This window comes from Delphinus delphis, chromosome 14, assembly GCF_949987515.2.
Source record: "Delphinus delphis chromosome 14, mDelDel1.2, whole genome shotgun sequence".
NCBI classification, from domain to species: domain Eukaryota; kingdom Metazoa; phylum Chordata; class Mammalia; order Artiodactyla; family Delphinidae; genus Delphinus; species Delphinus delphis.
Window position 1 is genome coordinate 1,873,753 of NC_082696.1, and position 26,178 is coordinate 1,899,930.

At 59.3% G+C, this 26,178-nt stretch overlaps 2 protein-coding genes across 6 annotated transcripts in view; one reads left to right on the top strand and one right to left on the bottom strand.

Moving 5' to 3' along the window:
* The window catches only part of FRMD1 (FERM domain containing 1), a 46,564-nt gene extending 33,352 nt beyond the window's left edge, over positions 1-13,212 (top strand). For all 5 annotated transcript variants that reach the window (XM_060029627.2, XM_060029626.2, XM_060029630.2 and 2 more), the window contains 3 exons: positions 308-682; positions 2,114-2,193; positions 2,781-13,212. In XM_060029627.2, the coding sequence (XP_059885610.1) occupies positions 308-682; positions 2,114-2,193; positions 2,781-3,002 (677 nt within the window). In that variant the 3' untranslated portion in view covers positions 3,003-13,212. The remainder of the gene's footprint in view (positions 1-307; positions 683-2,113; positions 2,194-2,780) is intronic.
* Positions 13,213-13,504: 292 nt separating this feature from the next.
* KIF25 (kinesin family member 25) lies at positions 13,505-25,766 on the bottom strand. Its single transcript, XM_060030651.1, is given in 6 exon segments — positions 13,505-14,467; positions 15,745-15,785; positions 17,216-17,389; positions 22,606-22,755; positions 25,038-25,109; positions 25,681-25,766. Coding segments are annotated over 6 exon segments (924 nt in total). The 3' UTR covers positions 13,505-14,066.
* Positions 25,767-26,178: the final 412 nt, after the last annotated feature.

The following is a 26,178-nucleotide window of genomic DNA, read 5'->3' on the forward strand; positions in this document are numbered from 1 at the left end:
GCGATGCACGCGTGTGTGTGAGCGTGGAGTGCCCGTGTGCACATGTGTGCACACCTGCTTGCGGGGGCTGCTTGGGGCCCCTCGCCCTGAGACCTGGGAGCCCTAGGGCCGTGAGCACACGGGCAAGTGTTAGGAGCTTACCGGCTGCCTGGGCTGTGACAGCGGACACTCGGGGCCCTGACCTCTGGGTGGCAGTTCCCTCCCCCGACTCTGCATCTTCCTGGGCCTGGCGGTGGGCTGCACCCCTGGGCCTCTGTCGGCCACCTGCGGCTCCGTCTCCAGCGCTCCTCCCCCTCCCCCCGCACAGAGAAAAAGTGCTACCGGGAGTCCTGCGTCAGCGACGTGCTAGAGCTGGACCTGGACCTGGACCTGGCCAGCAGGGCGTCCCCCGGCTCCCCTGGCAGCGGGGACAATAGGGACGGAGGCTGGCGTCCCCCGCACCGCCTCTCGCTCCTCTCGTCTGGCAGCCACTGCAGCTCCCGCTCGTCGGGCATCGAGGCCGACTCCCAGCTGGCGGAGCCCGTGGAGCCCGGGGAGATGTCGGTGGATGAGCCCATCGTCGGGGCTGCCGCGCTCCACGGGGAGGAGCCGCCCAGCAGCTCCAGGACCAGCCAGAGCAGCCGTGGCACAGTTGGTGGTGGCAGAGGTGGGCCTGAGGGCGACACCCGGGACCAGGGGGAAGGTGAGTGTGTTGCTTGGCTAGATGCCGGCTGGGTCATCGCTGTGGGTGCCGGGAGAGGCTGGGGTGCTCGTCACCCTGATTCTGGGGACCTTGTTACACAGGGGCCCCTCCACCACAGGGCCTGGGAGCAGAGAAGGGAGGACAGGGCCCTCCCTGCAAGACGCGGTGGGTGGTGGTCCTTCAATCCCCCTGCAGCTGGTAACTCCTAGGGAGCCTGGCCTGGCCAGCGTCCCTCATGTAAGATCCCATCGGAAAGCATTCAGCCACGTTTCTCTCTTGCTACCCACGGGGTCAGTAGAAGTCACATGACAGTCGGCCACTTATGAGCCATTCTAGGACCAAGCACCCACCCGGCTTAGCAAGAGCTCCTTGTCCCCAGGGATGCCTCCGCAGTAGGTCTGGGAGTGGGGGCCCTGAAGTGGTTCCTTGTCACCCCAGGAAGGTTACGCAGGCTCTGCTATTCCCTGAGCACCTGCAGCGTCTTTGAGAGTGGATGCAATGGGTAATCGTGGGGACCAGCCTCAGGGCCTGGCCACCCAGGTCCACCTAGAGTCAGCCAAGGTTATGCAGGGACACCCAGCATCACCCACGTCCACCCAGAGTCATTCAGGGTCACCTAAGGTCACCCAGAGTCATTCAGGGTCACCCAGTGCTACCCAGGGTCACCTAGAGTCACCCAAGATCACCTAGGGCCAATCAGAGTCATTCAGGGTCACCTAAGGTCACCCAGAATCATTCAGGATCACCCAGTGCTACCCAGGGTCGCCTAGAGTCACCCAAGATCACCTAGGGCCAACCAGAGTCATTCAGGGTTACCCAAGGTCAGCCAAGATCACACAGTGTCAGGTGGTTTTGGTCAACCTGCCGTGTCCACCTTTACATTCTGAGCGATAAAGGACAGATCGGTCTCCATCTCTGAGGTTTTGCCCAAGTGTGTGGTCTGCAATCTGGAATGAGCAATAATAATGATAAGATGCTGTTTGCCCAGTAAGCACCTGCTTTGATTAGACATCAGAGCACTTGGACAACTAAAGCAGCCCAGTGCGGAAGGACAGGGCAGTGTGAGCTGGGAGGGAGGGGGCAGGGAGTGGGTGGGGTCCTGGGGGACCATGCAGGGAGAAGGCTGGGATAGGCGGAGACCACCTAAGGGGAGGAGCCCAGGTCGCCCACAGAAACCATCGCTCCTCGAAAGGGCTCCGACACCTCACGTGGAGAAGACACGTGATAGTCTGGGGTTCCAGATGACCTGCAGGGAGGAGGCCAAGGTCACAGCCCACCTCTCTGTGACCCCGAGGCCTGAGAGGAGGGGTGCGGGAACCATAGAGGCACCCAGTCTCATCTCAGAGTTTGGGGCCCTGGGGTGGGCTGCCCTCTGCAGGGAGCAGGCGGGTGTCCCCGGGCCCTGCTCACGTGCCCTCGCCCTCCTCGCAGCCTCTCCCCAGCAGCCCTTGGCCGCAGTGCGGGTCACACTGGTGAGCACGACGGGCCCGAGCGCTGAGGCCCTGCACCAGGTAGGTTCCCCACGTGGGCCAGGCGGCCTCTCCCTGTTCTGCATCGCGCCTCGTCAGGTCAGGGGCCCTAGGCCCGCCCGAGGGTCCCCGGGAGACTCGTCGGGCAGTGGGGGACCGGTGAGGCTTTAGGGAGCGAGGCGGGTCGGGAGCTGGGTCCTCTGCGTCTGAGAGCTGAGAGTTCGGCCTGCCGTGCGGTGCGGCCCCCGGCCCCGCCCCCTTCCCAGGCGGTGGGCGGTGTGAACAAGGCCCGCACAGCTCGGGCCCCAGGAGTGCGGGGCTCTGGGGGGCTGCGCCCCGGCCCCCAGGAGCAGGAGGGGGGCCAAAGCCAGTGGCCCTGGGAGGTGGGGCAGAGGAAGCGGGGGCTGGAGGCGCCGGGCCTTGCTTAGGGCGGACCTGGGGGAGCCCCAGTGGGTGGGTGGTGACCCTGGAAAGAGAGTGAATGTTAGGGTGCGATTTGACTCAGAGGGAGGCGGGCGGGCGGGGGCCCGGCAGGAGGTGGGAGTTCGGCGGGGGCGGGGGCGGGAGGGGGAGAGAATGGAGGGGAGGGTGAGGCGGCTGCAGGACGGCCTCCTGGTCTCTCCCTGCAGGTGCCGGAGGCCCGGGCAGCAGCCGGCCCCGCGGCCCCGCACAGCCGCAGCGTGGACGACGCGCGCCCCGCCCCGCGCCCCGCCCCGCGCCGCGCCCCGCGCCCCGCCCCGCGCAGCTGCCCCCTCCGCCGCGCGCTGGACCCCGGGCCGAGGAGGTCCGTGAACTCCCGCTCCCTGGACCTGCTCGGAGAAGACCACCACCCTGAGGAGTTTGTGGTGTAGACGCCTCGGGGCTCCCCTTCACCCCCGCAGGGCCCCGTCCGCGCCGCACGGCTCCGCCCACTTGGGACTCTGTCCCTGCAGCGCCGCTCCATCCACGCGGGGCTCCGTCCATCTCTCCATCCACGTCTCGCCGGCCCTCTCTGCCCTGGAGGCTCCCACCTACCACCGCCAGGCTGAACGGGGCCTCTGGCACCGCCCCTTTTACCTGGCGGCTTTGCACCTTCACCTGTCTGAGGGGTGGAGCCAGCTCTGTCAGGCCTGGAGGTGCCGACGAGGTCTCACTTTCCCTGCTGCTCGGACTATGGCCGGTCCGAGCATCCTTCGAGGTCCGCGGCTCCAGTCTCTGCGCAGTGGCGCGTGGGCCGCGCTGCCTCTAACGCTCGAGGGAAGGTGTCTCAGCTCAGGGGTCCCCAACCGCCCGGCCGCGGCCTGTTTGGGGCCGGGCCGCACAGCATGCCCTCCGGAGCTCGCATTACCGCCTGAACCATCATTCCCCCCACCCCCACCCGCCACCCCGCCTGTGGAAAGATTGTCTTCCACCAAACCGGTCCCTCATGCCAAAAAGTTTGGGGACCAATGTCCTAGCTGCTCTCGGACATTGGAGAGACCTCTGGGGTTCCCCTGCCACCAACTCCTCGATAGATGGTGAGACCAAGAACAGCAAGCTTCCCGGGAGTCCTTGAGCTCACGGTCACCGTCGTTGTCACTGCACTGGCCACAGGTTCCCCAGACCACCCTCTCTGCAGCCCCTGCTGTTCACAGCCCTGGGCCCACTGGACAGAGGTGCCTCTGTGAGCCGTGGGCCCAGCTGCGTCACCCCAGACCCTCAGCAGAGCCCACCTTGTCCGCCGTGTGTACACAGAGGCACCGGGCCTGGAACCGCACAGCCACGTGGACACTGGTCCTGTGGAGCTGGTGGCAGGAAGTGGGAGGGGCAGGCTAAGGAGGAAGCCCTGATCTACTCTCACTCACAGAAGGAAGGCTCCAGAAGAAAGCCCGCCAGCGCAGAGCCTGAGTTTTCTCCTTCCCATCACAAGTCAGGCTCTGAAGGTGGTCCTTCCCCACCTCCTGCCCCAGTATCCACCCAGCCCGGAGGGCGTCTGGGCACCAGGGAGCCGTGGCATCTAGTCAGCACTGGTCACCCCCTGCCCACCGGCCATTCATTGCCCCTTCCCCTCCCCGAGTCAGAAGACTGGATGGGAGGCGGGGACAGGGATGGGTCCGGACCGCCAACACCCCTCGTCTGGGGCAGGAGACCCCTTCCGAGCGTCGCCACCTCTCCAGCTGGCGGCTCCACAGGTGGCTGAATGGCTGAGTGGAGTTTCACAGCGATTTCTGGAAAAGCATATTGAGGGACTTTGACCTTCGCTGGGGGCCGTACTGGCCGGTGATTAAGAGGCCAGTGAGCAGGCCGAGTGTCCCACTTGGGGCTGGACCCGCCGGGGTCGGGGCGCCCGGAGGGTGGGCTGTAGTTAACGCTGTGCTTTCCCGTCCAAGTCAGGGCAGCTGCCCCAGGGCTGAGACATGGCCCCCACCGCCTCCAGGGCCCTACGTGCAGGGGGCCTTCTCGAACCGTCCACCTCATGGACAGTGCAGAGTGGCTGCGCTGAGCCCAGGCGGCGGAGGGAGCTGGCCTCAGGCTGGCGCTCCGTGTCCCCAGAGGGAGAGGCAGGGCTGGCGCCGTGTCTCGCCTATCTCCTGGCCCCAGCTGGGCCCTGCATTCCTTGCTCTGGGACAGGTGGGACTCCACGGGTAACACCACCCTCCCAGCCTGAGGCTGCTGACAGGCACGTGGCGTGGTGTGGCTTAATTCACCTGTGCGTCCCTCTGGCCCTCGCCCCCGTGCACACCTGCTGCCCTCTGTCTGGATGCACTGACCCGTGTGTCACTGTCAGATAGTCCCAGACGCTGTGCCCGAGACACCATCGTCCCCTCCCTGTTCTGCTCACTCCTTGAGGACCCCACAAGGGCCGTGTTTTGGGGACGGGGTGGAGCCTGAGCCCAGGGGGCGGGGTCTGCAGCCTGGCCTTAACCCGGCCTCTTGGTCCTCACTGTGAAAGGAAATCGCGCTCGTGCTCACACCGCGCATGTGTAATGAAGAGCTGCACACACGTCCGTGTGTCTGCACCTGGGCAGCCTGCGCCGGGGGCGGGGCGCCGGGAGGCTGGGCGGTGCGGCCACACGAGTACTAGATTCTCGCCGTGAGGGTTCCTGGACACCGAGAGCTTCACCTCGTGAAGAACCACGGTGTCCTACCGCTGCGTGGACGGAGGAGCTTGGAGGGGAGACCAGCCCCCGCCCTTGGAGTTCATATTTGTCTAAGTCGTTTTTTAAAGAAGCATGGTGGGGGTGGCTGAAGGGCGGTGCTGCCGTGGGGCACGGGCCGGCAGGGTGGCCAGGGGTCGGTCGAGGTGGCCTCATCTGCTCAGTCTTTCCCTCATTAAGCAGACGTCACCGAGTCAGGTCACGTGCCAGCACGGGGTGGACGCCAGACGGGGGCAGCACCCCCCAGCACGGAGCGCGGTGAGGGCCTGGGTCGGCCGTGGCAGTGCTGGACCTCCCGGGCCGCCCTTCAGAGTCCCCTGTGCAGGAGGTGCCCACATGCCCAGCTGGGCCTCCCCGAAACAGGGCTCCCGAGGACACCTAGCCTGTGTCCACAAGAGCAGGCGGCGAGGGAGGTGTGGTCCTGGAGGACGGGGTTGGGCCTCCAGAGCTGTTGCGGGCCTGAGCCCTTGCTTTTCCGTGAGTTTCCGAGGTCACACTGAGTCGGGTCCCCATGGTAAGAACTGAGGCTGCATCTGCCCTGGTCTAGGGTCCTTTAAAGGAACTTTTGGGAGCAAGAGCCCAGCCTAACGGACTGCTTTGCGGTCCCACACACACCCATACGTGTGCACACGCAAGCACACGCGTGCACACGAATGTGGGCAGAAGTGGTGAGTGGGCGCGGAGCGGTGGAGGGAAGCTCTCACCGGGTGCCCACTCGGAGCCCCTCGCGGGGACTCGGAGCTCCGGTGTCTGAGCGCCGGCTCCCGCGCCCGCGCGTCCCGCGGCTGCCACGAGAGGGCGCTGGCGGCGCGCTGTGGCTCCGGGGCGGCAGGGACCTGGGTGCGTCCCGCCCCCGCGCGGCTCAGGGGCGGCTCTGGAAGGCGGGGGCGTGGCCTCGGGGTTGGGGGCGGGGCCGCTCAGGCTGCGTGGCTTCCGACCTCGAACGCGGGCTGCGCCTGCGTCTGTCACCCCTGATCCAATCCACCCCGACTTGAGGGTGGCCGGCGCCACGGGTCGAGAGAGGCTGCGCGCAGCCCGTGTCCTTGGCGGAAGAGGCGGCAGGGACCGCTGGCTGACCCCGGAAACCACCCGAGCCCTGTTCCTATTTCTGCGCTCCCTCTGGGCCTTGCGGAGACATGGCAAACGGCCGCGTGTCCGCTCAGCGCCGGGGCTCCGCGGTGGCTGGGCGGCGCCGCGCCCGGGTCTCCAGCCCCGCCCCCTGCGGCCTCCCTCCCCGTCCCGCCGGCCCGGAGGCCGCGAAGGCCGGCAGAGGGGGCCCGTCCCCTGGAGAGGAAGGAGGCTTCTGTGCAGCAGCGGGAGAACCGCCTCTTCATCTTGGCGTGGGTGGGGACCCAAGGCCTTTCGGGCAAGGCAGATGCTGCAGACGCCCCGGAAAACGGCTGTTAGCCAGCAGGGGCCGCAGTTGTGAGGGGTCACTCAGGACTGACCCACCTTCGCCCCGGGGGTCGTGTGGCCCCCAGGGCTGCGGGGGGCGCCCCGACACGTCTCCCTCCACACTCGTCAGGGCTGAGAGGCAAGACCCCCAGGCTCCCTCTGGACGCTGGAGGGCGGGCGGGCAGATGGCTCAGGAACGAGTAGGCCGGACATGACCACCGGCTCCCCCGTGAGGCCGGAGCTCACGCTAGCAGGTCCAGTTCCCCAGAACCCCGAGGGCTTGTTCAGGGCCAGCCACCCGCTGCTGGGCCCTGGGAACCTGCATGTGGACCAGCGTGGCCCATCTGCCCCGGGGACTCGGGGGCCAGAGAAGCACCGCAGCCCAACCTGGCGGCAGGTGTTTGGGGGCCTCACCCTCTCGGTCATGGGCCAGGACTCCAGGGTACGTGTCCAGCCGGCCACCTCCGCTCTGTGAAGCCTTTTCTGCCCAACGGCCCTGGCTCCCTCTTGGGAGACAGAATCAGGGTTCAGGGTGTCCTTTCTCCAGGAAAGCCTGATGCCCCAAGAAGGGCTGCATGGGCTTTGAGACTCGGAAGAGAGGACCGCGTCCCTCAGCTGTGTCCGGGGACCCTGGGGGCAGGCCCCACCCGGGGCTCCTGCGGTGGGGACTCTGCGGCCCAGGCACGGAGGAGACGGGCAGGGCGAGCTGACCGCCAGGCCATGGGCATTGGGCTTTGGACCCCATCGGCATGTTCACATGGGGACACCGTTTGGAAAAATGTGCAGGACTGGGACTTTTTAACCGTCAGTGGTTAAGCTGGCTGTCCACCCACCGTGCACCCCGTCACCCTCCCCGTGGGCGGAGCCGGCGGGCACTCAGGGCCCAGCCAAGGGGGAAGTGGGGTTTGGTGGGAGATACCCGCGGGGTTCACAGTCACGGACAGCTGGACGGGGACAGCAGTGGCCTGCGGGAGGACCCCTGCGGTTAGAGGTCACGTCTCGTGGGACCTTGACCCCCCAGTGCCGGAAGCACGCGGCAGCAAAGCTGGCACCGCGGGGGCGGGGGTGGCAGGGAAGCCCACGGCTCACAGACATCCCAGGCCCTCCCGTGGCCGTGAAGGGCACAAGCCGCAGACACCAGCGTCAGGGGAAACCGGGAGAAAGCAGGGTGAACTCCTCGGTCAAGGGCGTGGTTGAGGACGCAGCCAGGAGAGGCTGCGGGTGCTGTCGGATGAAGTGGTGGAAGCGCCTCGCGGAATCCTGTGGTTATTAGTGCAATTCGCATGCTTTGAAAAGTTTAACGTTGTGACTTGACGGTGGTGACGTTGTTCTCTAGGTATGTGTCTGCTACGTCCTTTAGAGTGCGTCACCTTATTTTTTTTCCCTTGCGGGAGGGGCCCCGTCACCGTCAGTTTATATAAGATTCAGGCCGCAGGCCCAGCGCACCCAGGCCCGCCAGGGGCTCTGCCCGAGGACCTCTGGTCACAGATGGGAACGTGTCCCTGCGCCCCCTCTGCTCTCTGCTTCCTCCCGGGGGGCGGGGGGCTCCGTGGATGCAAACCCAGCTCTCCTCCGAGAGCAGATGTAGGAACACGTTAATCGTTAATACGCCTCGGCCGCCTGAAAAGGCCACTTACCCGGGAATCTCGTGGGCATGGCTGGAGGCTTTGAGCGGGAGGGGGGCAGCCGGCAGAGAGGTGCGGGGTGAGTGTAGCCCAAGGGCTTGGGCCGTCCGCGGCGGGCAGCTCGGCCTGGCGATGGTTAGCAAGTCCGGGAAGCAGGTTCCCCAGAGTGGCAACAAGTCCCCGAAGACGGCCAGCTCCCTCCCTCATCTGTCCTTGTACGAGGCCTGTCCCGGGACAGCAGGGCGGGGGCACCTGGGTCTACCTGAGAGGTTCTGGTCCACACACCTGCCCCTGCTGCTGCTGTGTGGACGGGGGCGCAGACATGGGGCCACATCTAACCCCCAACTGGTTATGGAGTCTTCGAGGGCGGGGCTTTGCCCCATGTACGGAGCAGCCCGGTGCTCCCACAGGGCGCAGCGTCGTGCAGTGGGCTTCCCAGGGGTGGCCCCGTGACTGAGTGAGCGAGTGGACATGGGCGACACGCCTGGTGCAGGTGCCCAGGGCGCCCAGGGGGCGGTGCCGGCTCCCTCTGGGCCCCACGAGCCCTGCCTCCGGCCCAGCCCGGGCCTCCCCCCGGAGGGAGGGTGTGGGCAGCTGCCCGCGTGCCTGGACCGCGGGACCCCTGGAAGCTGGACAGCGTGCTGGCGCCCCACAGGGACGCCACGGTGAGCCTGAGACCCCACGTCTGCCTCCTCCGCAAATGAAGTGTTTTCTGTTTCTGCCAACAGCGCAGAGTCAGAGAGCTGTCCTGTGCTCTGTCCTGAGGCTGGCCAGCGGCCACTCTGAGGGCTGGGATGCCAGCGGCCACGACGATGTGTTGGCACAGCCCTGGCCGGCCCCCAGGAGCCCTGCCCTTGGCCGGTGGCAGCTCTCCCCCCTCCTCCTCATGCCCCTGTCACTGTCTGTCAGGGTGTGGCCCGCTGTTCCAACCATGAGGCTCGTGGTGGCCCAGGCCTGGGCGACCAGTGACTGTCTCAAGGGACGTCCTCAGCGGGCGTCCGGCGCGGCAGGCAGCGTCTCCCGGGTGCTGTTCTCACCGCAGGAGGACACGGGGCTGTGGGGGGACAGGGGACGTGGAGCAGGGAGAACTGGTCACACGCATGGGAGAGAGGTGGGGCACTGTACCCGCCACAGCCGCCGCCACCTGCTTCTCCCCGAAGAACAGCCAAGCGGGGGCGGTGGGCGCGTGGGCCCGGGGGACGAACAGAGGCACGATCGGATGGTCACACAGAGTCTGGCCCAGGGCCCAGTGCCTAGAGCAACGGCCACTGTCCCTCAGGGCAGAGCCCATCTCACACGGCCGGGCACCATGGGAGCATGGCGGGCGGCTCCTCTGGCCTCGCAGCCCTCAGGGCTGTGACCTGTCCCTGGCTCTCTGGGCACCCGTGTCCCCCAGCTCCCTCTTCTAGGCCGAAATAGACGCAGGAGCTGACAGTGGTCCTGCCCAGCTGCTGCGGTCTGCGCCTGTCCTGTGGAGAAACTCGGTTACTGCTGTCCTGCTGTATTGCGGCTTCGAATCCGCCCCAAAGGCCTCGTCCCACTGACGGGGTTCCTAAGCTTGGCAAGCAGGGGAGGGGCAGTTTGAGAGCGGAGCTCGCCACAGTCACATCCACCTGCTTTCGGGCCAGCCCTTTAAGCCCTCGGGGGGCGACTAGGCGCCGTGGCAGTCTCAGGTTGTCACCACGAGGGGGCTGGCCTAGGATTACGCAGCGCGCAGACGGGTCCTGTTCTGCGAACACATCCCTCACACCCGCAGGATCTGCCGACACGCCGGTGGGCACTCCCAGGTGAGGACCGTGCGTGCGCTGAGCCTGGGCCCCCACCCTGCTCCCCGCCACGTCACGCGGGATCGCCCCTGCTGCTCTAACGCCCCTCTTCGCAGGAACGCGAAAGTCACGTGAGTCAAGGGGAGCGGAAACTGATTTGTTTGTCACGTTAGGGAGTTTTCACCATTTTAGAAGATTCTGCCTCCACTGGCTACGCTGCTCACGATATCTGAGCTGTGAATACGAAACACTTCTGTGCTCTGCTGCTTCCGCAGCTGCCACGTTCGTGCAGGTGTCACACACAACAGGTCCACTTAGCCCTTCTGTTTAAGTCGTCTCCCATCTCTCTGCTGATCCGTCTATCGTGGGTCTAATTGTGTGGTTGATGGTGTGTGATTCCTCCACGCAGCGCCCCTCCCACCCCCAGCGCTGGCCCCTCGGGTCCCCGGGGAGCCGTGTCCCGGCGGCTGGGACTTGGGGAGCAGCCCACGGCTCCTGCATCGCGCGGCTGCCCCCCTCCCGTCGTGGGCACCTAGAAGGCACACTCGGGAGGTGGGTGCCCTGGAGGGGTGCAGAGTGCCCAGCCCGAGACACTGGCGGCCACTGTGGAGCGGAGGCCCTCCTCTGGGCTGGGACCAGCGTGTCCCGTCCTTCCTGGAGGGGCTGGCTGTGCCTGGGCGTTGACCCGGACCCACTGCGACCCACTCCCCGAGCTGTGCACAGAATCTCCGCCAGGGTCCTCAGCTCTTCGCTTCGTCTTTGGGTGTTATCGCTTTCATTTCCGCGTGTAGAAAAGATCTAAACCATTCTGATCTAAATCAGAATGCACATCTTCCGCGCGGCTCTGGGATTCCTCTTGCCCGGAGCGTGGCAGCCCTTGCGGGGTCTTCCCACCCGGGCAACCCCCTCTCCCGCTCATCTTCCTCCCTCCCCGACAGGGCCAGGCCAGGGCCAGGCCTCACGGACCAGGCTCCCGGAGGCTGGGGTCACGCCCTCTGTGAGACCGGTGACGAGACCCTGGTCCTCTCTCGGGGACGCCCGCGTGTTCCCTGCTGCGGAGCTACAGTTTCTTCCTGCTGGGACACGGGTGGCCACACCGCACTAAGCAGCTGAGGCCTCCACGCTCACCTGCCCGCAGGGCCCTGCACCGGGCAGCTCCCTCCTGAGCACCGTCCTCTCTGGGCACGTGCCAAACCCTCGGAGCAATGGGGTGATGTGGGGAGAGCCACGTGGACGGTCCACCCTTGTGGACGGCCCTCTGCAGCCTGGCGGGCCTGTAGCAATGCTCAGATGCTCTGAGAAGCAGTGGAAAGTCCGTTACTGCACTGACAGCCCGCTCAGCCGCCGGCGGCAACGGGGCTGCACCTGTCCCAGGAGGGATGTGGGGACAGCCAGGACCACAGCCAGGAACAACGACGGGGTGTGTTTCCCACGTTCGCAGCTGCCGGGCTTCAGGGGGATAAAGCTGCCCCGCTCTCCTCTCCAAGTCCGCAGGGCCCCCCAGTTCTGTCCGCAGGCCCCAGGGTTGAGGGCCGGGGTCCCCCCTCGAGTCTCCATCATGCTCGGCCCCCTGACATGGGCTCGAACAGGTCCTCGTGAGGGGGAATAAGGACACACAGTCACCTGCTCTTTGCGGGGTGCGTGCACCCGGCACCCCATTACACCCCATCTGTGCCGAACGAGAGGACAGGTTCGCTGTCCCTCCTGCCGGCAGCCGGCCAGCCCCTGGGACCCACCCGTGGGCCCTGCCCAAGTCCTCTTCCCCAAAGGCGGCTCCTCAGATGCACCTGCCTCCCCCAGCCTCCTGCTGCCTCAGTGATCTGTCCAGACGTGGGCCGGCTTTACAGGCTTCAAATTCAGCGTGTTTATTTTCACAGCACATGCATTATAGGCAATGCCAGGAAGCACATTTTAAGGGAGAAAAGCCCACGTCCACCTCTCCTTCACCTGAGTTTTCTGGGGGCTGGACGGCCTCGGTCAGCTTGCCACGCTCACTTGGGCTCCAAGCCCCAGGCTCTGCAGCGTCTCAGCCACGTGCCTCTGGCCTGGGCCACGCCCACGATCTCCCAGTAACTTTGCATCAGCTCCTTGAAAAAAGAAGTGACGACACACAGTTGGAAAGATTCTAATGCAAAAGTGGCATCTCTAAAGTCCTGCGAAGCCCAGGTCGCGGCCATACCCGCCATCTCCGTACACACCGGCTCAGGAGGGGTGAGCCCGGCCCCCAGCAGCGCCAGCCCAGGCGCCCCAGGGGCTCCCCACGGGGTGCCCCTGCACTTAGGGGGCAGAGGCCCCCGGCTGCACCTGGTGAGGCTGGGGTCCCGCTTTGTGCTTCACAGGGCCCTCGGCCTCCTCCAGGCCCTTGGCAAGGAGCACCGGGGCTTCTCCCCACAGTGGAATCCAGCTCTTGCTTTCCTCAAGGGCCAGCAGTAGGGTGAACAGTTTGGGAGGAAGACCAAAGACAGGGGAAGGGCAGGCGCGGAGGGAACCCGAGGCGGAAACAGCAGCCCGGCCATGGGGACTAGAGTGTGGGCTGCGGGCGCCCGGCCCTGCATCCCCTCCCCCTCAGCCATGCACGTCCTGGGCTGAGCACGGGCCCTGGGAGCAGCCCCCCTCTCATCCTGTGGACAGAGCGAGAGGGAGACCCCGAGACCAGGGACAGAAGGGGCCCTGGAGCATCACCTCAGTCATCCCAGGACGGGCTGCAGCTCCAAACAGAGCAATCTGTCCCCTCGCCTGCGTTTCTACCCCTCCCCTGTGTGTTTCCATCCCCTGCCCCATGTTTATCCCCCATGGCAGGAGCTCCATTAGCCTCCCATGACCGGTGTCTCCCAAGGAAAGACAAGCCACTTAACTGTTGTCAAATGCGGTAGGAGACGCTGGGGGTGCCCACCCTGCCCCTCCCGTCCCGAGCTCCCTGTGGGGTGGGCGGCCTGAGCCAGGCCAGGGCTGCCTTGAGGAAAGTCTGACAGAGAAGCTCAGCTCAGGAACCTGCCTGCCGGGACAGACAGCCTGGTGCAGGACAGAGCCCCATCAAGCTCCCCGCCATCGGCTCAGAGCTTGAGCTGGTGAGGGCCAATGTCGGCAGGTCACCTCGATCCCCAAACCCACAGCCTGATGCTTCAACGGCCCCGAGGGTCGCCCACACTTCTTCTAACTCAGTCGGGTCTCTGGCACCTGCAACCAGGAGTCCAGCCTCCACATGGCCAGCCAGTGCACACAGCCCAGAGCAGGGGCGTCCGTGCAAGTGCAGTGCAGCCCCACAGCTCAGAGACCCCCTGCGTGTGCCACACCCCTAGGAACTTGGAACCCAGCCGGAGGGGCTGGTGGCGCCCACACTCCACAAACCACCCAGGGCCAGACAACACTGAGAAGAGCGACAGTGTTCTCAACAGCACTGCAAATCCTGAGGGAGGGCCGGCAGTGACCCCGAGCGCCGGGAAGCCCCCCGGAGGTGTGGCCGGGAGGGGCGAGCCCGGGGCGAGGGGCAGCGGGGCAGCAGTTCCCCTCTTTGGGGCACCGATGGGGACGGCAGTGCCGAGCGCGTCCTGGAGCAGGTGCGTGAGCCCGCTGTTCCTGTTGGGACGTGGCCTCTGCCTGCCGACAGCACCCCCAGGATGTCTGCGAGGGCCGCCAGGCTCCGGTTGCTGCACGAAGTCTCCCTCAGGGCTGATCCCGTCGCTACAGACACCCTGGCAAAGTGCAGAGACCCCGCCACACACAGGATTTACATGAATTCAAGATGAATCAGAAAAGCAAAATGGAGGCTTCTCGGGAAGAGCAGGTGGAGGAGACCCTGCGTCCCCTTGGTGTCCCCCTCTGACACCCACGCAGCGCCAGCAGGGGAAGCTTTTAGGGGAACCGGGCTCCTCGCCCCGCAGGTCGCCCGCAGGGAGCAGTGTTTGGATTGACGCACAGGGTCTCGGTGCTGAGACGGCACCAGGAGGATGGGGCTGGAGCTTTGAGGGCATCTGGGAGGGGACAGCGGGCCTGGGACCCCCGTCCGCTCACGGTCAGGACCCCTGGTCCCCAGGCCACCCAGGGGAACGCTTCCCGCTCTCACTCGCGCGCTCGCTGCCCGCCAGGCCCACGAGCCGCAGCTTGGCGCGCACAAGCTCCCCGTGGCCGGCGGGGCCCAGGGACCCCCGCCCGAGTCCTTGGGTCCTCGGCGACACAGAAGCGGTTCTGCAGGACGTGCTCGGGCTCCTCCCGGTGGCCGGCAACCGGGGTGCGGGGCAGAGGAGCCCGTGGGCAGTGACCGACTTGACCGTGGGTCTGCTGCCGGGGAGTGACCAGTGACAGGAGACGGTCCCCAAGCTCCCCTCAGCCTGCCACCCGCTGAGGCCCCTCCAGCTCCGTCCCAGAGGCCAACACCTCGCACAGAGCAAGACCCTGGTTGGCTTCATCCCTTCCTCTTAAAGGCTGACAGGAAAGGGGCCCAGTGACCCTGAGGGGATCCTCTGGGTAAAATAGGAAAGAACAGGCAGGAGAGAGCATTTTTCACTGTTGAAAGCTGAACTAGTGCCTAAGTAGTTCCAAGAAAATGAGCTAAGGTTTGTTAGAAAGACTTGGTAATGACATTAATTAGAATCCCAGTGGAAAAATCTATTACCTTATAGAAACAAATTCTACAATTTCTGTTTTAATAATACACCACAAAACTTCTGAGAAAGTCTTCTTCATGTTGATGTACATATCAGTTTCATCGTGTGTTATTCCTAAACAGACTTTTTTAAAAGATTTTTTACACAAACCCTGAATAGTGTAACCCTATGTAGAAAGCAAAGAAAACACACTTACGTTTAGAAAGAACATGAAAGCGGCTCTGGGCCCACTGCCTGGGGGCGCCCAGCCTTTTCATCTGTGGACCAGACGTGTGGGCACCAACAGCCAGGGCTCCCTCAGCAGCACTGTCCGCCCGGCGCTCCCTGGGGGCAAGGTCGGTCCTAGGACTGGTTAGTGTGGGTCCGGCTGGTGGGCAGTTAGTAATCCGGGCATCGCCTTCCCCTCTCCGCCCCCTTGCCTGGGCCATGAGTTTCAAGTGACCTCGAGACAAGATGGGTCAGGAATGTAGCCCACACTGGCCTGAGACTGGGGTGAGGATGCCCTTTCTAGGGTGAACCCCCTGGGCCCTGGGCTTCTTTGTTACCGAGTGTAGGCCCTAGACCAGTAGCTCTCCATGGCGGCTCTGGGCCCGTGAGCTTGGAGAAGTGCACATCCCTCGGCCTCGCCCCAGCCCTGGGGCTGCGATCACGGTGTGGGGTGAGGGGGTGTCTGTGTTTCCACAAACCCCGCAGGTGACCCCGTGTGCGCTCCCCTAGACTTACCGACCAATGATGACCTACAGACCTGGCGACACGTACATGATTGTCTTACACAGCTGGAATCACTTTATATACTGGTGTGTAACTTTCCAAGCCCAAATCACAATTACAGCGTCATTCATGCTGAACGCATCACATTCCAAGGTAAAAATATGCCATTTCCTTCTTATTTAACAAAGCGCCCTCCGTCCTCCCACCCCACACCCCCTTTCTTCTCAGCCTGGGGTCCCTGTGGCTCTTGGGTTTGGGTTCCAGACCCTCCGAATAAGTGGCTGCAGTTCCTCCCCAGGGCTCTGTGCGATGCCCAGAGCCTACAGGTGCGCGGATTCTGTCCTTCGCACGTGGCTTTCTATTACAGGCAACTGACCGGGCGCAGACGGCCGCTCGCCGCTGCTGCGGGGGAAGCAGCTGTGGTAGAGGCACCGCGGTCAGCAGGTGAGATCTGGAGAAGTCGGCAGGCGCTGCGGTGGCCGCCTATGCGGCCGAGCTGCGGACCCCGCCACGAGCGTCACGAGCCCCACCGCACTGCGGGCGGACCCCGAGGGTGCCCAGAGCACACGAACGTCCCTGAGGGACCGGGGAGGCCGCCTGCACGTCAACCTCTAACTCTCCGTACAGAGACCTCGCATACAAGCTAAGCGTACCCAGCTCAAGAAGGCAGCACATCGCAGACAAAATTAAACATCATAAATCAGATTTTTACTGCTATGAGGCCTGACTGCCTTACTGTGCCTCTAACTGCCTCACCCTGGAATAATCCGCTGTTTTGGAACCAAATGGAGGTTCCCAGCCTTTTCAACATCAAGTGTTCTTTCAGGTACGGCACCCTCAAGAGCCTCAAGACTTTAACATACTTTGTGTATCAAATCAAACTTATGAAAGAAAAATTTAATTTACTTTCTTATTTTAATTCATGAGATTTGACAGCTAAGTAGAACTTTTGATCTGCAGGAGACAATATTTTGATCATGTTATCTATTAATCAAAAGCTGACAGTTTTGGATAACTTGTGTAAACTTACTGTGATTTCCTTTAGGCCTTTTCAAGTGTTAGAAATAGCTTGCAGACCCTTCCCTCGATAACTTCGAGACCACAGGACGCGGGCAGCATGACGCTGACCCTTTATCCCTTCTCCTCCCTGTGTGGTCAGTCAGGTGACCCCCCGCTTGGAGCAAAGCTGATTCACGAACATGGGTTTAAGAATGCAGAGCTCTGGGGCTCCCCTGGTGGCGCAGTGGTTGGGAGTCCGCCTGCCGATGCAGGGGACACGGGTTCATGCCCTGGTCCGGGAAGATCCCACATACCGCGGAGCGGCTGGGCCCGTGAGCCATGGCCGCTGAGCCTGCGCATCCGGAGCCTGTGCTCCGCGACGGGAGAGGCCACAACAGTGAGAGGCCCGCGTACCGCAAAAAAAAGAAAGAAAGAAAGAATGCAGAGCTCTGAGGAGAAGATCTAATTAAGGTGAGGAGCTGTGCTTCCTTAGTGTATTCGGTAAAATACTGACATGGCAAGTGGTGCCCAAGGATACTGTGCTTAACTGAGTGACCTCGGGCAAGTCTTGTGACTTCTCCACACCTTTTCCCTCAGCTGAGCTGCGGGGATAACACCTGTCCCGTCAACTCTTAATGAAGGTATTCTAAAGGATTAATTAATTTGTTTTCATTGTGATTTTAAAGATCACTTCTAAAGCAAACTGAAAATTGTGAACCACACACTAAGCAGTGAAACACAATGGACCATCTCTCGGGGACAGCACCGACTTGGACGACGCGGCCGGTTCTCCGTGGGGCCCCTTGCAGGTGCCGTTGTTCCCAGAGCTCGGCACCTGGACTACTCACTCGTAGGTCAGCCCAGAGACCTCCTTCCCCTCCTGGGTTGTCGGCACCTGTGGCTCCGACCCAGACGCCTCTCGACACCTGTCGTTGGCCAGGAGGTCAAAAATGTCATTGTTATCAACTTGCACTATGGAAACTTCCACCTCGGGGCTCCTTGACGGATCTTCTGAAATCAGCCTGGAGGAGGGTCAGGGAGGGACACACAAGAGACTAAACCGTCAGAGGAGCTTAGCTAACCCCGTGGAGAAAGCGGTTAGAGAATGATTTCAATGAGAGACAGTCCTGGAAAATGGGCAGCAAAACTCATGATTCATGACCACAGGGCAGCATCTCACTAATCAAGATGACGGAGGAAGAAGGGAATGTCCTCCTTAAATTGCAGAGAAAAATAACTGTCTTGGGAATACAGACAGTTTTATCTGAGTTGTATCTAAATCAATGATTCCAGCATTCGGTTTCTAATCACATTCTATAAAGATGCTTGAAGAGCCCACAGCCTTGATTCAGAAGTCACCACACCCGAGTTTAATCCCACCCAGAAGCCCAAAGCAAGCTGCAGAGGCTTTGAGCACTGGGCCAGCAACCGGGCTTGTTTATTTTAAAATCTGTTCTGTTTCAGGGGAGATCGAGTCCATGGAACTGAGTCAGTTCCACTGGTATAGCGCCTTCCAGCTAAGCCCTGACCATGACCTCTCTAAAACCCACCCAGGCTCTTAAGAAAACAACCACACATCTTATTTTGTTTTAGGTTTTAAAGTACTACCTGCAGATTGCAGATCAGCTTAAAAATAAAGTCACTACACACTTAGAGCAAAACCCCAGAGGCCTACCCCAGGGAGAAGTGACCCTGACCCTGGGTTTCCTCCCCGACGCCCACGTCCCTGCTTTGTCCCTTTGACAGACAACCCAGTCACCAAGGAACAAACAATTTCATCTTGGACACTTGCCCAGCAAAGCCAGTCTGATTCTGACTACTGTGCTTTTCCTTGTCCATAAAGACATTCTGAGCACTGGCCTGGACGGGTCCTACTCAACCATTGCTGGGTTGGGTTTTTCACCAGCATCCACAAGAGAGCTATGGATAAAATGAGCCATTAATGTCTTCTAATGATAATTAAGAAAATTAGGGGCTTCCCTGGTGGTGCAGTGGTTAAGAATCCGCCTGCCAATGCAGGGGACACGGGTTCAAGCCCTGGTCCGGGAAGATCCCAGATGCCGCAGAGCAACTAAGCCCGTTCGCCACAACTACTGAGCCTGCGCTCTAGAGCCCGCGAGCCACAACTACTGAGCCTGTGCGCGACAACTACTGAAGACTGCGCGCCTAGAGCCCGTGCTCCACAACAAGAGAAGCTACCGCAATGAGAAACCCGTGCACCACAACGAAGAGTAGCCCCTGCTCGCCACAACTAGAGAAAGCCCGCGCGCAGCAGTGGAGACCCAGTGTGGTCAAAAATAAATAAATAAATTGTAAAAAAAAAAGAAGATCAAAAAGACGACAATGAAAGAAAAATAAGCTAAATTCTCTGATGAAAATAATTGCTAGCAAAGAGCTCAGATTGGGGTTGTTCTCAGCACTGGGGTTTGCTGAGGACACTAAGAATATCTGTCTGAAAAGTGAAAACCCAAGGTGCGCTAAGCTAAAGATTGTACACCCCCTCCGCCACACGTCAGGAAAAACGCACACAGACCCCCTCTTAGCACTCAGCTCCATCCCTCCGAGGGGCCCCAAACCTGAATTACATTTCTTATCTATGCAATACCGGGGAGCTAATTGGAAAGATTTTTCTTCCATTAAATTAAGTACTTGATTTGTTTAATGCGTTGATTCATTCGTCACACAAGTATCACTCAGTTACTGGCTAGATTCTGGGAACAATGGTAAAACTAGTCTTCATTCTTGGCTTTGAAGAAACGAAGTGTTTAGTAGGCAAACGATTCCTATATAGTGTGATACATTTTATATAAAATACGCAGAAGCTCCCATGACACGCAGGACAGGCGCTGAGCCCAGAGTCAGGGTGTGGGGAGGTGGCGGGTCCATCACAGCCCCCGCCAACGAGCACCCCCTCAGCCACTTTCGTCCTGTTCACCTATTCCCGCCCGGGTCTTCCTGGGTCCTGGTTATTTGTCTGTTTCTGTTCTACACCTTGAGGGCTGAATAGGGTCCCGTGTGCCTGCAGCGGTGTCCAGCAGGCAGAAAAGCCTTGTAAATGCCGTGGGTAAGAACGACAGCCGAGGCCACTGGAGAAGAGGCAGGCCAGCAGCTGGGTTCCCGAGGACGCAGGAGAGGGTGTTAGGCAGAAAGAACCCCAACTAGAATTTTGCTTTATTGGAAATGGCAGGGGAATACCTTCCTTTGGTCCCCTTAGCAATTTAAGAGTCACCTTTTTTAAGGTAAAGCGTTCATATAAACATCCTCTGATACCGATGCCCGAGGTTATTATGGTTTTGTGCTGCATCCTGAGTTGAGCACAAACTCACCCGCGAAGACAGCTGCACGCGTTCCTTTCTGGATCTTGTCCACTTGTGATTAGAAAACAAAGAGGTAGAAAATTTTCCATGTTTGGACTATCATTCTCATTTTGCAAACGATGACAGTGAGGCCTAGGGAGGTAAGCCTCGCCCGTGGCCACCCACTCGGAAGAACAGAGTCACAATCCCGTCTGAAGGCTCCTAGCGCTGTAAGACCCCGAGCTCTGTGGGAGCACCTGTCACTATAATCTAAGTTATCGCTTCATGCCCAAGACTCAAAACATGAATAAACCCGCTGTAGAAACGAGGTGACTTAATAACGTGTCAGTGTGACGTCCCTATTTGGTGAAGCTGTGTGTCCATCTCTAACAGGCTGACTGTCCAAGTGTGGTCCTAATGGATCTCTTTCCGGACGCCTTCAGCAGCCTCTGTCCTGCCCTGAGTTCTTGGCCTCTGTTTGCTGCCCTCGTGGACAAGCTCCAGAACCAAATACACGTGACCTGTACGTTATTCGTCTGCAAATCCAGCTTCGTCCGGAACAGACTGGAAGCAGGTGCACAGCTCACACCAGGGATTCAATGAAGCCAAGCCCTGCTTTGCCTGCCCCCCGGGGGCCCCAGCACAAGACACGAAGACGGCAGCCGTGTGAGGCTCAGGGGCAGGGTTCTCTAACTCCCCGCTCTTCTGGCCGCGTTTCTGACCTGGGCTCTTCTTCCTATCGCCTCATCTCTCTGTTTCTGGGCCTTGAAAGTGTGCTTAGCGGGGAGGTAGGTGGGGAGGTCGGTTACCGGTCAACGCTTTGATACCCGGCACCAGCCACGCTGCTTCCACCGGGCTGGACGGTTGTGAGCGCTACCAGCACACCTGGTAACCTGGCAACCTGGCAACCTGCCGCCGCTCGGATCAGGTGCCTTAAATGTGGGTTAGATGAGGGCCGGGGAGACGGGCGGAGCGCTTCCCCCAGGCCCCTCTCCGTGGCGGACACAGCACCCTCGTCTCACCCACTACCTGTCTCTCCCGTGTCCCTCTTCCATGACATCCAGGAAAGCCACCCGCTGCTGCAGCAGTCCCGCCACATCCTCCCATGCTGCTACCCAACTTCCAGCAAGCGTGGCTGTGGCCAGCTGAGGGGTCCCTGGAGAGGGACCGGGTGACACCCTTGGAAAATGCCAGTGGCTCTGCAGAGAAGTTCTGACTCACGCCGAAGCCTCTGTGTCTTGAACCTGAAACGGAACCAAACGCTTCACGTGGTGCCGTGTCCCCAGAGGAGGGCTTCGTCCCTAAGTGAGCGACCCCTGCGTCTGGGAGGGCCGCTCTGTTGCCCACAAGCGTCCTGCCCGTGGAACTCAGGTCTGGCCCTCTGCCTTCTCGGGCCGACGAGACAGGCAGGGTCCCCCGGGCTGGCCTCGTCCCAGGCCTTCCCCATGCGTTCTGGTGGCCACGCTGAGCACAGCCCTCGAGGGCCTTGTGGCCTCAGGGACTTTCAGGATGCTTGTTACCGCAGCAGCAGCTCACCAGTGCTGACGGGTTTGATCTCCTAGGAAACAATCTGATTCTGAAAATCACAGGAGACAATTGGAGAACAAGAACGACCAAAAATTGGGGGAGTATTTCACCGAGGTCTTTTCTCAGAAGGGGTTAGAAGAAGTAAATTAACAAATACATCTTTCACGTGCACTAATAATGAAAGAATATTGGTTTGAAGAGGAACCAAAATATCAGGCTTTTGTGGGACTTCTTAGGTTTTGGCTCCGATTTTAAGACACAAAAGGACGACGTAAGAAGATATGGAGACAAAAGCCGAATTCCAGGGGTTATAGGAGCACAGAGGGCCAGCGGGCTCCACTGAACACCTGCCGCAGGAGACGCCTTCCCTCCAGGGGCTGACAGGCTCTAGGGACATACGGCACGCACGTGGGGTGAGCCACAGCTCTTAGGAAACGGTGAGAAAAGTGAAGATGAGCTGGGGCTTCCCTGGCGGCGCAGTGGTTAGGAACCCGCCTGCCAATTCAGGGGACACGGGTTCGAGTCCTGGTCCGGGAAGATCCCACATGCTGCAGAGCAACTAAGCCTGTGTACCACAACTACTGAGCCTGAGAGCCACAATTACTGAGCCCACGTGCCACAACTGCTGAGCCTGCATGCCACAACTACTGAGCCTGAGAGACACAATTACTGAGCACGCACACTTAGAGCCTGTGCTCCCCAACAAGAGAAGCCTCTGCAATGAGAAGGTTGTGCACCGCAGCCAAGAGTAGCCCCCGCTCGCCACAACTAGAGAAAGCCTGTGCACAGCAACGAAGACCCAACGCAGCAAAAAATAAATGAATTAGTTAATTTTTTTAAAAAAGTGAAGATGAGTATCTCACACCGGGACTCCCCAAGGGCGGGAGGTCAGTGACCAACGGGAGGAGACATTGGCACCACGGCCTCCTGGACCACACGGGGCAACTGTTACTGGTTTTCTCTAGCAGTGACTGTAGTGGGAAAATCGTGACAACAGCAGGGGACGTGCCTCTGTGGCTCCTGGGGCCGTGTTAGTGGCACAGGAGACTCTTCAACGCACGTTCGCTGTCACCCCACAAAGAGGACCAGGTGTGTCTGCTCTGCCCAGGCAGGAAGAAGGGCAAACCCACGGGTTTTCACTCTGTCCCCTCCCTGCTCTCTTGCACCCTCCACCCTCCCTTGACCGGGGAAGCCGTCTAACTAGAGATCTCCTCGAGAAGTGTTGTCTCACTGATAGAATTTCGACATAAATGTGTCATAAGCATTTCTAGCATTTGTGGTAATAACGCCCAGAAGTGAACGCTCGGCAGTTCTGAACGTGTCCTGCTGGAGGTGGGACGTGGTCTCCCACACACTGTCACCCTCAGCACCTGCGTCTACTGTATCTCTGTTCATCCTCACTGCCCGCCCGGTACCTGAAGAGTCCTCCAGCGGCTCTGGGGATGATGTCCGAGTCGCCGAAGGATTCCGACAGTGGGGCCGGCTCCTCCCTGGAACGCGGGCCCAGCGTGGTGAAGCTCTTCCCACTTCCTGCCTGTCCGTAAGCCAAGATGCAAACATTGTACCTAAAATGCAAGCCAGACTTCAGGACAGAAAGACACACAGTGGGCCTGGTGCCATGACTCGACTCTGAGACGAGTGCCACACGGATGAACACCTGAACACACTTCCCTTTGAAGCCTCTGTTCCTCCGTTCCCGAGAAACCGGGCCTTCGTTTAAGACAACTGTCTTTTGCATAATCCACCCTTGTGGTTATTTGGTTACACGTTGGATTAAATCATATTCACGTTTACACACGCACAGGCAGCTCAGCGATACCTGGTTCTCGCAGGTGTCTCCACAGTTCCTCGTGGGAGACCACGGCTGGCGCTCGTGCCCTCAGAGCCTGCCCGAGGATGCCATCCTGAGCCAGGCCCTCCTCCTAAATTCCACTCATTCGAACTTCTGGAGTTGCCTGAAGTAAGCTCATGTTCATAAAATCAGGCCAACTGAAGTGTGTAGGAAACGATATAAAAGTTTGCATATTTTCTTTTGATGTCCTAAGAATAGTTTTCCCCATGACATTTATGATCGCCAGCGTTGCTGACCGCAGTTGAACTTAAGGTTGTGAAGTATTCTTACACTTCGTTTCTCCACGGGCCTTGGGGTTTCACTTCACCCTCTCAGTGCCAGGCCGGCCTGCCCACCACAGTCCTACAGCTCGGGGTGATTTGGGGGCAGCTCACTTCACAGAAGACAAGAACAATGAAGGATCCGTCAGTGTTCTTCCACTTGCGCCATTAGCCCAAGACGTCAAGGAGAAGACGGGAAACATCTGAAGTAAGTTTACGGTACACGCTTACATGCTTGGCCGTGAAGGTGCGGGTGATCCTGGCCCACAAGTGGCTGCAGCTAAGCCCCGACCCCCTTTCGTGTCTCCTGGGAGATTAAACATCCAAGCACAGGCCCCACCCGAAGAGATTCTGGTTCCTTGGATCAACCTGTAATCAGACCCCTCCCCTGCTGCGGTGAAACAAAGGCTATGGCTCTGATAAAACGACTTCGAAGAGTTCTGATGGGTTCTGACCTTGAACAGTGACACGAAGAGCCCTAGGGATCCTGGAGGCCTCCGCCTCCAAGGTTGACTGTTCCCTGAAAAGACGATGGAAACCATATGTGAGCGCGAGAACTGATCAAAGCCCTCTCTGCTACCATCCTGTGTTTTTTTTCTTCCAGAACTGAAGAATCTCCAGGTATTTATAACATGACCCCACAGCATTCCACATCTCTCACACCTTCCCTGAGAGATGCATGTGTATTTGGCGGGGGAGCGGGGGGATGCCTTTGACTGCAGTGGATAAATGAGCTCTTAAAGGGATCTTTCAAACCACTAAGGAATGCAGAGAGGAATGAACTGGCCCAGGACTTCAAATATGCCATCTGTTTCATATTTATCATGGAAAAGGCAACTCAGGCAAAGACCATTTTAACCACGATGCCAGTTTTTATTTCTGGAATCTGCTTAGTTAGATGCGTACTTAGGAAAAGAGAGAGAGAGAGAGACTCCTATCATTTTCACTGGAAGAAATTTTGTCAGATGGACGTTAAAAACCCCAATATTCCAGAGGAGGGGCCTGGTAGGTGTGTGCAGTTGACAACACGCGGTTTCTGTGCTGACCCGACCTCTGGGTTCGCGAGCCTTCCCTGCACCCCATGATGTCAGATGCTGCGGCGCTGTGGTTGGATCCAGCCCTATAATTACAGCTCCCATTTTGTTGGATTTGGCTGTGCTGGACAAACACAGATGCATCTCCTTCGGGACGCTTGATGTCAACTTCTCCGCCAAACCGAGATTCTTCAAAATGCCCTGAAGTGGAAAGTGTTGGCTTATCGTGTGTCAGTTAAGTCAACAGAGCCGTGCACTTTACTGCTGAAAAGTGACCCTTATTCCTAGGTCATGGCCACTGCCTTGGAAACCAGTAGTAGTTTCCACGGGGAAAGGCTCCTTCCCACAGGGACAAGCCCCTTGATCTACTGTCAACATTGTTAACAGACTTTAGAAAAGCCTGAAATGTACAAAGGATCCCGGAGAGAAGAAGGCTGCTGCCGTCTCAGTCTTAAGGCGGCAGGTGATACAACTGAATGGCCATCTGGACCCAAGGCACACGTGTTCCTTTAACAATTATTCCTCAGATCGTGTTTACACCTCCTCCCAGGAGAAGGGCCGTGGAGGCTGGGCTGGGGTCTGCTCTATACGCACATAAAAGGCTCAGACGCTCCTGTTCAACTCTCGCGTGTAGCATGAATGAACTCCACTTACATTTACATGTAGCTGTGTTAAGTGACCTCAGAAATATTTTAACTCACCCATCTCAGGACGTCAGAAGGGGACACACGTCCTCAAACGCCATGTTCTGAAGTTCTGCTCGACCATAAACTCTGAGAGGCAAAGGGAAAATGATGCATTCTTGGGAGAAAAAGAGATATACGTTACTATCCAAATACAGAAACCTGAGAAACAAAATAACCTTATGTGCTTCTCACGTGAACCCCAACACCGTCAAGAGTCATACATTTTGAAACAATGAAAGATTAATTTTATTACTTTTCAAGCTAACAGAGGTTAAGAAAGAATAAAAATTGTTTCCTCTGCTGTAAAAATGTAATAAGCGTAAGCAAAGTTACAAATGCTTGCAAAGCAGAAAGAAAAAGCAAGCAAGAAAAAAAGAAAGGATACCATATAATTACCCCATAGCTAAATGAGTTCCACTTAAGTGGGTCCAACAACAAGGATGTAAAAATCATACTCCGGCAATATTTGATATGTAATACTGAAGTTTTATGTTCAAGCTCTTAAAAATATTGTTCTCCTAGGCCCCAGGTTGGTTCAGGCAAGCATTAATACACAAAATGGGACTGGAATGCCGGCTGTGACAGGGACAGTCTGTGTGTTTATAAACATGTACAGATAAACCCAAGTAGGAAGTGGCTTCCGGAAACCGTAGCTCACTGCAGCGTGAAGCAAGATGGGAACAACGCCCCAAGGGCAGAGGCAGCGATGGGCCGCCCATTGCTGACAAAGCCCCGGTGTGTCATGTGTGAATCGAATATACTTAGATTTTAAGCTTAGTTTTCTGAAATACAGGTTTTTACTTAACTGGAACCAAACTTTTCTTTCATTTTCAAAATGTGTCCTAATGCTCAGCTGAGCCAGATCATGTCTAGAAGCAGGACTGATGTTAAACTTGAAGGGCCTTCCTTATAAAATGCTGCTTATTATACATGATAAGGAGGGCTTTTTTTTTTTTTTTTTTTTTTTTTTGCCACACCACACGACATGTGGGATCTTAGTTCCCAACCAGGGATCGAACCCGCGCCCCCTGCAGTGGAAGCGTGGAGTCCTAACCACCAGCCTTCCAGGGAAGTCGCCGAGGAGGACATTTAGAACAAGAGGGACAGGGCTGAACTCTTAAATTAACTTTTCACCGAAAAAGTCCCACCAAAATAC